Source organism: Microtus ochrogaster, linkage group LG3, assembly GCF_000317375.1.
Source record: "Microtus ochrogaster isolate Prairie Vole_2 linkage group LG3, MicOch1.0, whole genome shotgun sequence".
In the NCBI taxonomy this organism is placed as follows: domain Eukaryota; kingdom Metazoa; phylum Chordata; class Mammalia; order Rodentia; family Cricetidae; genus Microtus; species Microtus ochrogaster.
Genome location: NC_022029.1, coordinates 27952702 through 27964911, shown reverse-complemented (window position 1 = coordinate 27964911; position 12210 = coordinate 27952702). Strand labels below are relative to the sequence as shown.

Sequence of the window (12210 nt, the reverse complement as noted above, 5' to 3'; positions counted from 1 at the left end):
AAAAAAAAAAAAAAACCTGCTTCAAAGGAAAAGCGAGACGGCATCTGACGCCCTCTTCTGGTCTCCGTGAAGTCTCACACACTCAAACTTGGATCCATCCACTCAGAAACATAAGTAAAAATAAAAACTAATAAGTCTTTCAAAAGCCCTGGATGAGTGAGCGTGTGTGCGGAGGAGAGCAGGCTTGCTAGACAGCTCTGGCTGGCTTGGATCTCACTCTGTAGACAAAGGTAGCGGGGGACTTGGAGACTTCCTCTGCTGACCGAATGCTGGCTTTAAAAGTGTGCACCACCACGCCCGGCCTGGGACTTGTTCTTAATTGTGGAACCCTCTAGTTTGAACCAGGTTTATTCCAGAGACGGGGCTGTAAATTGCAATCTGCACTTAAAGTGCTGGTAAATGCTGCTGGATGTGCTAACTCAGTTCTAAGGAGTTGGGGCTCGGTATTATTCACCAATCAGCGATACGGTTACTCCCCTGAGCTAACCAATGAGGGGCACGGATAGTGGACGGTGGCACCCTTGCCGCCATATTTGAGTTCCGGGTAGCCGAAGGGAGGAGAGTTGTTCCTGGGCTTCCGTCCTGGTTGCCGGCTCCTTAGGTGGGGAACACCTGGATGCATCCGAAGCAGGACATGGTGAGTGTGCCCGGGCTCCTGGAGTGGCGAGCGGCGGGGTTGTGACACTGCTGCGGCTTTGCACGGTTTCCCTGGCGCTGTGCAGCCGAGTCTGGCACTGTGCAGCCCAGTGTGGCCCCTCTTCCCCAGGGCGCTTGGATGGTGGAAAGCAGTACCGGCAGTCGTGAGTGTGGCGTCCAGTCCAGGTCTGTCCCTTCCCTGCAGCATTCCTGGTCCGCAGTGCTCCCGCGATGAGGCTGCGCCGCGAACCTGCGCCTCCGCAGACGCTGCAGCTCTGGCGGGTCGGTGACGCCAAGTGCAGACTCTGCGGCGAGGGCACGTGGGTGGTTCGCGCTGTTTTGCACTTTTTCGTTTCCTTGTTCCCTGGTTTAGTTTTACACTGTGGTCACCCGTTTTTTTCTCCTTAAACCTTTTCTTTTTAGGTGCTAGCGATCTCAGGTCTCACTCTAGGCGAAGGCTTTACCGTAGGCTTGTACCTCCACCCCTCGTCCTGGGTTTGTTTTGTGCGAATAAAGCTGGATTTATGTAGCGGTGACTTGACTCTGTGTAGACAAAAATCCCCCAACTTGGAAAAAGGAGAGAAATTTAAAGTTACTCCAAAATTTAGTTTATTTGTACTGATCATTTCCGACGCAGTATGTGAGATTTTGGGAAACCTTTCCAGCCATGGTAGCTCTGAAAAATGAGATTTTGGGAAACCTTTCCAGCCATGGTAGCTCTGAAAAAAGCCCAGGGAGTAAGGGATTATGTAATTCTTTTTTTTTTTTTTTTTTTTTTCAAAAACCTTTATTGGGCATACAGTTTAGTATTTCTTAAATTGTTTTTTTTTTTTTTTTTTCATACAGGGTTTCACTGTTTAGCGCTGGCTGGCCCACAACTAGCTATGTAGACCAAGCTAGCCTGGAACTGAGATCCTCCACAGTCCTGGGATTATAGGTGATTCTCCCCCAACTGTGCATAATTTCATTTCTGTTGTATAGCTAGCCCTAAGCTATTTCTGCAAATGTACCGTGAGTGGGAGGGATTTCTTCAATCCCAATGGAGGCAGAGACAGACCTATCTCAGAGCCACACAGTGAGACCCTGTTTCATATAACCTAGACAAATAAACAACAACAAAAACCAAACAGAACACCAGGATTATAGTCCTTGGGGAAAATATAAATATCTTCAGTTTCTTCCTGTTATCTTCAAGTGGTTAAGTCTTTGCAGACAGTGTAATTTCTTTGTTATTTTTTAAATTAAAAACTTTTTTAATGCATGCATATAAATATTTATGTCTGTGTGAGTGTTTGCTGCCTGTGTGGGGGTACCTGCTGAGGCCAGAAGACGATGTGGATCTCCTGGAACTGGTGTTACAAGCAGTTATCAGTAGCTTTTGTGGATGCTGGGAACTGAACTTGGGTCCTCTGGAAGGACAATATGTACTCATAACAGCTAAGTGATTTCACCAACTCTGGACAGTGTGATTTCTGACGGTTGGAAATCTGGGTTTGTCAGTCAGAAAGAAAGACGACATGTTTGTTTTCTACCTGCTACAGAAAACATTTTGAAAATGTTTTGAAAGTGATTTTAGTGTTCAGAGCATTTTTGTTTTTCTAGTTAAGTTCTGATGTAGCCTACGATTCTGGAACTTCTGATCTTCCTGCCTCCACTTCCCAAGTGCTGGACCTACAGGAATGAAGGAAGCAACAAGCCAGGCCTAATGCAACACTTGGAATCCAGGGCCTTGTACCAACTGAGCCACATCCTCAGCCTTGTAGTTCAGTTTTAAAAGTTGGCCTTTTTTTTTTTTTTCTCAGATTCTGACAGGGAAATCCTAAAATAGAAGCAGACAGGAGGTAGGTGTGTGTGAGTGAGGGTGTTACTCTCAGGACTACTAAAGGCAGAGCCAGTCACTATCATTAACTGGCTCCTCTACTTGAGTTGGTATATTGGTTTGAATGTGATGTGGGAGTGATTTCTTTCTAATCTGTTGCTTTCGTTGGTTAATTAATAAAGAAACTGCCTAGGCCCATTTGATAGACCAACCCTTAGGTGGGTGGAGTAAACAGAACAGAATGCTGGGAGAAAGAAGCCGAGTCAGGAGTTGCCATGATTCTCCCACCTGACACAGCTGCAGGTTAAGATCTTCCCTGGTAAGCCACCTTGTGGTGTTACACAGATTATTAGAAATGGGTTAGATCAATATGTAAGAGCTAGCCAATAAGAGGCTGGAACTAATGGACCAGGCAGTGTTTAAAAGAATACAGTTTCCGTGTAATTATTTCAGGTATAAAGCTAGCCATGCGGGCAGCCAGGTGCCAGGAACATAGCCCACCGCTCCTATCACTACATGAATGGTATAATATTTCCACACAGCCTCATGTGTTTGTTTGCTTAGTTTTTCAGAAGATGCAGCTGTTTGATAGACTAGACCCTTTAGGAAGCAGACTGAGTAGGGAAGACGAGAGTGGCCAGGCCTTGAAGTTTCATAGCCTGGTCTTGCTTCCTGACTGCAGATGTAGTGAGATGCATCCCATGCTGGTGCTATCATGCTTTTCCCTCGATGAAGCCTCTATCTCTTCTTTAACTGTGAGCCAGAGAGGGTGAGGGCTCCCAATGCGGAGTCAACACGGTCTGTAACATCACTTGAGGCGGGACCATGTCCCACCCCCTACATCCAGGGTGAGCAATCTAATTTCTCCGTAGGGAATGTGCTCCAAAAAATAGTTGCTGCAAAAGGGATAAATACTGGTTCCTCTGCCAGTGGCCCCACTGCCCAAAACACACAACTGTGTCACCCACATTTAGAGGGCCTCATTCTGTCCTATGCAGGTTCCCCAGCTGTCAATTCAGGCTCAGTGAGCATGCACTGTGTGTGGGTTCTCCATCATGGTCTTGAGCCCTTTGCTTATTTAATCGCTATTTAATCGCTCGTCCCTCTTTACAACTGGACTCCAGGAGCTCGGCCCAGTGCTTAGCTGTGGCTCTCTGCATCTGCTTCCATCAGTTGCTAGTTAAAGGTTCTATGATGACAGTTAAGTAGTCATCAATCTGATTACAGGGGAAGGGTAGTTAAGGCACCCTCTCCACAATTGCTTAGATTCTTAGTTGGGATCATACTTGTGGATTCCTGGGAATTTCCCTAGTGCTAGGTTTCTCGCTAACCCCATAATGGCTTTCTCTATCAAGCTATCTTTTTCCTTGCGCTCCCTCTCTGAACTTCCCCCAACTCAACTTTCCCAATCCCTCATATTCTTTATGTGTAATATCCATTTATGAGTGAGCACATACTGTGTTTGTCTTTCTGGGTCTAAGTTACTTCACTCAGGATTCTTTTTTCCTAGTTTCATCCATTTGCCCACAAATTTCAAGATGTCATTGTTTTTTGCCACTGAGTAATACTCCATTGTATAAATGTACCACATTTCTTTATCTATTCATCTAGTTTGTTTCCAGGTTCTGACTTACAAATAATGCTTCCATGAACATAGTTGAGCCAGTGTCCTTGTGGTAGGAGTGTGTATCCTTTAGGTACATGCCTGAGAGTGGTATTGCTGGGTCTTGAGGTAGATTGATTCCCAATTGTCTGAGAAACCACCATACTGATTTCCAAAGCTGCTGTATAAGTTAATACTCCCACCAACAGTGTGGAAGTCTCCTTACTCCACATCCTCTCTAGCATAAGCTGTCAAAAGTGTTTTTGATCTTAGCCATTATGACAGGTGTAAGATGGTATCTCAGAGTTGTTTTGATTTGTGTTTCCTTGATGGCTAAGGGTGTTGAACAGTTCCTTCAGTGTCTTTTGGCACTGTTGAGAATTCTGTTTAGGTCTGTACTCTATTTTTTAATTGGATTATTTTTTTTTTTGATGTCTAGTTTCTTGAGTTCTTTGTACATTTTGGAGATCAGCCCTCTGTCAGATTTGGGGTTTGTGAAGATACTTTCCCATTTTGTAGACTCCCATTTTGTTTTGTTGACTGTGTCCTTCACCTTACAGAAGCTTCTCAATTTCAGGAGGTCTCCTTTATTAATTGTTGATCTCAGTGTCTGTACTACTGGTGGTATATTTAGAAAGTGGTCTCCTGTGCATTCAAGGCTACTTCCCACTTTCTCTTCTCTGAGGTTCAGTGTGGTTGGATTTATGTTGATGGCTTTGATCCATCTAGACTTGAGTTTTGTGCATGGGGATAGATATAAATCTATTTGCATTCTTCTACATGCCACCATCCAGTTATGCAGCACCATTTGTTGAAGATGCTTTCCTTTTTCCATTCTATAATTTTAGTTTCTTTGTCAAAAATCAGGTGTTCATAGGTGTGTGGATTAATATCAGGGTCTTTGATTCAATTCCATTGGTCTACTTATCTATTTTTCTGTCAATGCCAAGCTGTTTTCATTAATGTAGCTCTCTATATAATAGAGCTTGATGTCAGGGATGGTGATGCCTCTATAAGTTCCTTTATTGTACGGGATTGTTTTGGCTATCCTGGGTTTTTTTGTTTTTCCATATGAAGTTGAGTATTGTTCTTTAGAGGTCTGTGAAGAATTGTGCTGGGATTTTAATGGGGATTGTGTTGAATCTGTAGATTACTTTTGGTAGGATTGCCATTTTCACTGTGTTGATCCTACCTATCCAAGAGACTGGGAATTCTTTTCATTTTATGATATCTTCAGTTTTTTTTCTTCAAAGACTTAAATTTCTTGTCGTACAGGTCTTTCACTTGTTTGGTTAGAATTGCCCTGTAGTGTTGTGGTTGCTGCAGGCTGCATTCCTGCCACCCCAGCTCCCGGCCACCTGGCTAGCTTATGCCCCAAAATAACAACACACAAACTGTATTCTTTTAAACACTGCTTGGCCCATTATATCTAGCCTCTTCTCAGCTAACTCTCGCACCTGGACTAGCCCATTTCTAATAATGTGTGTAGCACCCCAAGGTGCGCTTACCGGGAAGATTCTCCCTACGTCCATCCTGGGTCGGAGCTTCATCGCGTCTGCCCTGGCGATGAGCTGCATGGTGTCTGTCTGAGGCATCTTACCTCCCACTTCCTCTTCCTCCCAGCATTCTGTTCTGTTTACTCCACCCACCTATGTTCTAACCTATGAGAGCCAAGCAGTTTCTTTATTTTTTTAACCAATGACCTTCCTCCATCACTGTAGAAACGAGGGGACCACTTGTTCATCCAGGCTGCCCAGCTAGCTTAGCCCTGAAATAACCACACAGAAACTGTATTAATTAAATCACTGCTTGGCCCATTAGCTCTAGCCTCTTATTGGCTAACTCTCACATCTTGATTTAACCCATTTCTATTAATCTGTATATTGCCACATGGCAGTGGCTTACTGGCAAAGATTGAGCATGTTTGACTCTGGAGGCAGCTCCATAGCATCTCTCTGACTCCTCCCTTCTTTCTCCCAGTATTCGGTTTTGTCTTCCCTGCCTACCTAAGTTCTGCCCTATCAACAGGCCCAAAGCATTTTATTAACCAGTGAAAGCAACACAAAGAAGGAACTCCTACACAAAAAAAGGGGGAAGTGCTGTGGGACATGGTCTGTACCCTGTTAATTGTATTTTAATAAATGCTGAGTTCCAGTAACCAGGCAGAAAATATAGGCGGGACAACCAGGCAGGAAGTAGAGGCAGGATGATGAGAATAGGAGAATTCTGGGAGAGGAAAGCTTTTTCTGCAGTCATGACCCAGTCACAGATGAAGCAAGATATGACTGCCTCACTGAATAAGGTACCAAGCCATATGGCTAACACAGACAAGAATAATGGGCTAACATAAGTTGTAAGAGTTTATAAGAAGTCTGAGCTACTAGGCCAATCAGTTTATAACTAATGTAGTCCTCTGTGTGATCTCTATAGGACTTAATGACTGCGGGAACTGGGCAGGACAGAAACCACAGACAACATTGCCTTAAGATATTTTATGTTGTTCATGGCTATTGTGAAGCATAATGTTTCTCTAGTTTCTTTCTTAGCCTGTTTATCATCTGTATATAGGAAGGCTACTAATTTTTTTTTTTTTTTTAGTAGATCTTGTATTAGTAAAGGTGTTCATCAGTTGTAGTTCTCTGGTAGAATTTTTGGGGTCACTTATGTGTACTATCATATCATCTGCAAATAGTGAAAGTTTGACTTCTTTCTTTACAATTTATATCACCTTGATCTCTGTTTGTTTTATTAATCTAGCTAGAGCTTTGAGTGCTATCGAATAGATATGGAGAGAATGGACAGCCTTCTCTTGTTTTGGGTTTTACTGGAATCGCTTTGATTCCACTAAATCTCTTTGATTCTTTCCATTTAGTTTTATGTTGGCTGATGGCTGTCTATTGATTCCCTTTAATACAATTAAGTATGTTCCTTATATCCGTGATTCCTCTAATACTTTTATCAGGGAGGGGTGTTGTATTTTGTTGAAGGCTTTTTCAGCATCTAATGAGATCATCATGTTTTTTCTTTGAGTTTGTTTATATGATGGATTACGTTGATAAAGTTTTGTATGTTGAACCATCCCTGCATCTCTGGGATTCAATTTATGGACCTATTTGATCATGGTGGATAATTTTTTTTTGATGTGTTCTTGGATTCAGTTTGCCAGTATTTTATTGAATGTTTTTGCATCAGTGTTCACGAGGGAGATTGGTCTGTAGTTCTTTCTTAGTTGTACATTTGTGTGGTTTGGGTATCAGGGTAACTGTAGCCCCATAAAAAGTGTTTAGCAATGTTCCTTCTGTTTCTGTTGTGTGGAACAGTTTGAGGAGTATTGGTATTAGCTCTTCTTTGAAATTTCAGTAGAATTCTGTAATTTCTGAAAACTATCTGACCCTGGGTTTTTTTTGTTTGTTTGTTTCTTGTTTTTTTGTTTTTTTTTTTTGGGAGATTTTTGATGGCTGCTTCTATTTCCTTAGGTGTTATAGGTCTATTTAAATTGTTTATCTGGTCTTGATTTAATTTTGGCATATGCTACCTATCCAGAAAATTGTTCATTTCCTTTATTTTTTTTTAATTTTATGGAGTATAGGTTTTTGAAGTATGACCTGATGGTTCTTTGGATATCCTCAGTGTCTGTTGTTAGTCCCCCTTTTCATTTCTGATTTTGTCAATTTAGATATTCTCTCTCTGCCTTTTGATTAGTTTGGATAAAGGTTTGTCTATCTTGTTGATAGAACTCTTTGTCTCATTGACTCTTTGTAATGTTTCTTTGTTTCTATTTTATTGATTTCAGTCCTCAATTTGATTATTTCCTGCTGTCTGGTCCTCCTGGGTGAATTTGCTTCTTTTTGTTCTAGAGCTTTCATGTGTGCTGTTAAGTTGCTAGTGTGAGATTTCTTTATACATTCTTTATGTAGGCATTTAGTGCTATAAACTTTTTTCTTCGCACTGCTTTCATAGTGTCTCATAGATTTGGGTATGTTGTACATTCATTTTCATTGAATTCTAGGAAATCTTTAATTTCTTTCTATATTTCTTCCTTGACTTGGGGGTGATTCAGTTGAGCATTGTTCAATTTCCATGAGTTTGTGGGCTTCCTGAAATTAGTTGTTGAATTCTAACTTTAAGCCATGGTGGTTTTCCAATTTTTTAATTTCTGTTGAGATTTGCTTTGTTACTAAGTGTGTGGCTAATTTTAGAGAAGGTCCCATATGGTGCTGAGACGAAGGTATATTCTTTTGTGCTTGGGTGAAATGTTCTATAGATGTCTGTTAAACCCATTTGAGTCATAACATCTGTTCTCCTTTATTTCTCTGTTAAGTTTCTGTCTGGCAGACCGGTCCAGTGGTGAGAGTGGGGATTTGAAGTCTCCCACTATTAGTGTGGAGTTTGATGTGTGACTTAAACTTTAGTAATGTTTCTTTTACAAATGTGGGTGCCCTTGTATTTGGAGCATAGATGTTCAGAATTGAGACTTAATCTTGGTGGATTTTTTTTCTGTGATGATGAATATGAAATGTCCTTATCTTTTGATTAATTATAGTTTGAAATCTATTTTGTTAGATATTAGGATCAGGACACAAGGTAGTTGTTTCTTAGGTCCATTTTTGTTTTTGCCAGATAGGGTTTCTCTGTGGCTTTGGAGCCTGTCCTGGAACTAGCTCTTGTAGACCAGGCTGGCCTCGAAATCACAAAAATTTACCTGCCTCCACCTCCCAAGTTGCTAGGATTAAAGGTGTGTGCTATTACTGCCTAACTTTGTTTGGAAAATCTTTTCCTAACCCTTTACTCTTGAGATAATGTTTGTCTTCGAAGCCGAGGTTTGTTTTTTGTATGCAATAGAAGGATGGATCCTGTTTTTATATCCATTCTGTTAGCCTGTGTCTTTTTATAGGCAAGTTGAGATCATTGATATTAAGAGATATTAATGATCCGTGATTGTTAGTTTTTGTTGTTGGCAGTATTGTGTGTGTTTCTCTTCTTTGTGGTTTGCTGGTTCTACTTCATTTGCATTGGGATGTTGAGGCTTTGCTGGTGTAGAACCACTAGTTTTTGGTGATGCCATACTGTTCTTTATGTTGTTGAATATATTCTTACACTATCATCTACCCATATCTTTCTCTAGTTGGTGCAGATGGGGCCTGTGGGTTATGTGGTCGCTCTTCCTCTCATGGTTGCTGATCCTGTGGCTCCCTCAGGTGCAGGTGTGGCCAAGGCTCTGGTAGTCGTGGTTGCAGATTCGGTGGAGATTTGGCTGGGGGTTGGAGAGACTGCTCCCAGGTCGCTGGGGTTTTGGTGGATGGGGGTGGGGCATGGGATGTGCCTGTGGGGGCTAGGGCCTAGAGAGCGGGGGCCCTCTGGTCGGGAACCCAGTCACTTCTCCAGGTGCAGTCAGAGCCAAGCCACTTCTTGGATTCTAACAAGTGAAATCAACTTTTCTGTCCAGAGCTTCTTGGTCTCCTTGAGGATTTTAGGTCTTTAACCCTTCCATGTGGGTTCTGGGAATTGAACCTGGATCCTCTGGAAGAGCAGAAAGTGATCTTAATCACCGAGCGATCTCTCCAGCCCAGATCTTTATTATTATTATTATTTAAATATTTATTTTATTTTATTCTGTGTTAATGCGTGTTTGTCTTCATGCGTGGGTGGGTGCCTAAGAGTCAGAACTGGAACTGGAGTGACAGTTGACTCTGAGGTGCTTGGCATGTGTACTGGGAACTCAACTAGGCCTCTGTAATAGTACACACTCAGTTCCTAATTTTAAAAAGTTTATTTTTAATGTGTATGAGTGTTTTGCCTGTGTGTATGTATGCATGTCACTCAGAAGCCAGAGGTGGTGTTGGGTCTTCAGAAACTGGACATCCAGATGGTTGTTAGTTACCATTTGGGTACTGGGAGCTGAAGCCAGACCTTTGCAAGCAAATGCTTTTAACTGATAAACCACTTCTCCAGATCTTGGATCTAGTTTATGTTTAAGGTCATTACTGAGATGTTTACTAATTCCTGGATTTTTTATTGGTTGATTTTCTGTTTGGTTGGATTATTGATTGTTCTTTCTCTATTGACCTTAAAGATTTTCCTTTTTTTTTTTTCCCTCCCGAGATAAGGTTTCTCTGTAGCTTTGGAGCCTGTCCTGGAACTAGCTCTTAATCTTCTTTCCTGCCCCCCCCACTAGTATATGTAGCTCTGGCTACCCTGGAACTCGCCATGTAGACCAGGCTAGCCTCATACTCACAGAGATCTGCCTTGCAGGCAGGCAGGCAGGCAGGCAGGCATACTTTTAATCCCAGTAATTGGTGTTAAAAGTATGTACCACTATGCTCGATTTAAATTTGTTTAAAAAAAAATAAAACTTTAATATCAAAACAATCTTTCAAATAAATAAAAACATTACACACCAAAATTACCATACCCAAAGTCATGCACCTCAGTGAACTTATATATGATTAGGATTGGCATTTGGATGGAAGCTGTGGAACTTTACGTTAAATTTTATACTTTCAGTATTGGGCATATTTTATACACTTATTTACCACCAAACCCCGAAGTCCATGACGGATTAGAAAAACACTTAGCTTTATGTCTTCTTCGTTCCTAACTATTCCCTGCATTCAGTCCCCGTACATTTCGCTTTTCTTGTTTTCTGTGTTGTGCTGTATGTCCACATGGACAATAGTTTATGCAGATGCATGTATTATTGACTTCTTCAGCATATCCTCCCAGTGTGTACTTTCCTGAACTATCATTTTCTTCTTACAGCTCATAATATTACTTCATTTTTCCTGTGTGTTGTGAAGTTCTTTTCTCATATCTGTTTGGTGTTTTAAGTGCCCTTTGTGTCTGAGTGTCTGTCTTGAGAATTTTTCTGCTATGATTTCATTGAACAGATTTAACTTCACCTTTAATTTTTAATCTCATTTCTTCCCCCATCTCATGGGTTTTAGGGTAAGAGTTAAACCATCTCCTCAGCTTTCCATCCCCCCCCCCAAATTTAGGTTTGAAGTTGAGAAAGAGGAACAGAGAAGGCTTCTGTGACAACCTGTACCCCATGCCACTTCGCACCCCCCCCAAAAAACCCCAATAACAGTCTAGACAGAAAGCCATTTATAAGGGGCTGAGGTGGTGGCACACACCTTTAATTGCAGCACCCAGGAGGCAGAGGCAGGCAGATCTCTGTGATTTCAAGGCCAGCCTGGTCTACAAAAAAGCAAGTTCCAGGACAGTCAGAGCTATTAAACAGAGAAACCCTGTCTCAAAAAAAAAAAAAAAAAAGTACAAAAATTGTGATAAAGATGCTGAAGTGTAGTTCTCTAGAACTGATTGCTTCTGGTGGGCATGTGAGTGGGGAAGGAATCCATTTTCTTTAAGAGGCTGGCCACAGGGAGTTCGACCGTACTCCAGTGAGTATTTGGGCAATATAAATTGAACTTTACTTTTTCTTTTAAAAACTTTCTTCCACTTTTTATTTTGGGGGGAGGGGTTCTAAGGGTTGAGGGGCAGCCCAGGGAGCAGCAGAAAGTGAATGTGCTTGGTGTTCATGATGTGAAATTTCCAAATAATCAATAAAAATATTATGAAAAAATTAGGTTTTGATTCATAATCCTGTCTCAAGGATCATGGTTGTTGTGGTGATGCTAATTTTTTGGTTTGTCTATTGATATTTGATTATATTTTGATGATTGCAAGCTCCACATAGTCTTTATTCTGCTTATCCAAGCGTATTTTATAAGCTGTTATATTCTATTCAATTGACTTTAAATTTTTTATTCTTTTCCACAAAAATGTTAATTTCCTGAAACTTGCAAGGAGTAAAAGAGAAAGGATGAAATTCCAAGTAAATAGAACCACAAAGCAGATGACCCTAGCAATTCAATTACCCCAAAAAAGATGTAAAGAAATAAAAGTATTGAAGATAAGATTTTGGTTTTTGATGCTATAAAAGTAAAAAAAGCTGGTTACTCATTAAAAGAATAGTAGAATTTACCCGTACCTTCACTCATGCAATAATTAACTCAATGTGTATCCTCTGGACTCTGAAAAGATGAGAGCAAATACAGCAGACGGAGGTACAGAGTGGTTGTCAGAGTAGAACTCAGAAGCGTGGAGTCACTAATTGGATTTCATCAAATGGAAAAAACTTCTGCCTGGCAAT

General features: G+C 41.2%; 1 protein-coding gene across 1 annotated transcript in view; it reads left to right on the top strand.

The window, feature by feature from the left end:
- Positions 1 to 517: 517 nt before the first annotated feature.
- The window catches only part of LOC101980546 (zinc finger protein 14-like), a 42834-nt gene continuing 31141 nt past the window's right edge, over positions 518 to 12210 (top strand). The window contains exon 1 of the mRNA XM_026785854.1: positions 518 to 637. Within this exon, the coding sequence (XP_026641655.1) occupies positions 617 to 637 (21 nt within the window). The 5' untranslated portion in view covers positions 518 to 616. The remainder of the gene's footprint in view (positions 638 to 12210) is intronic.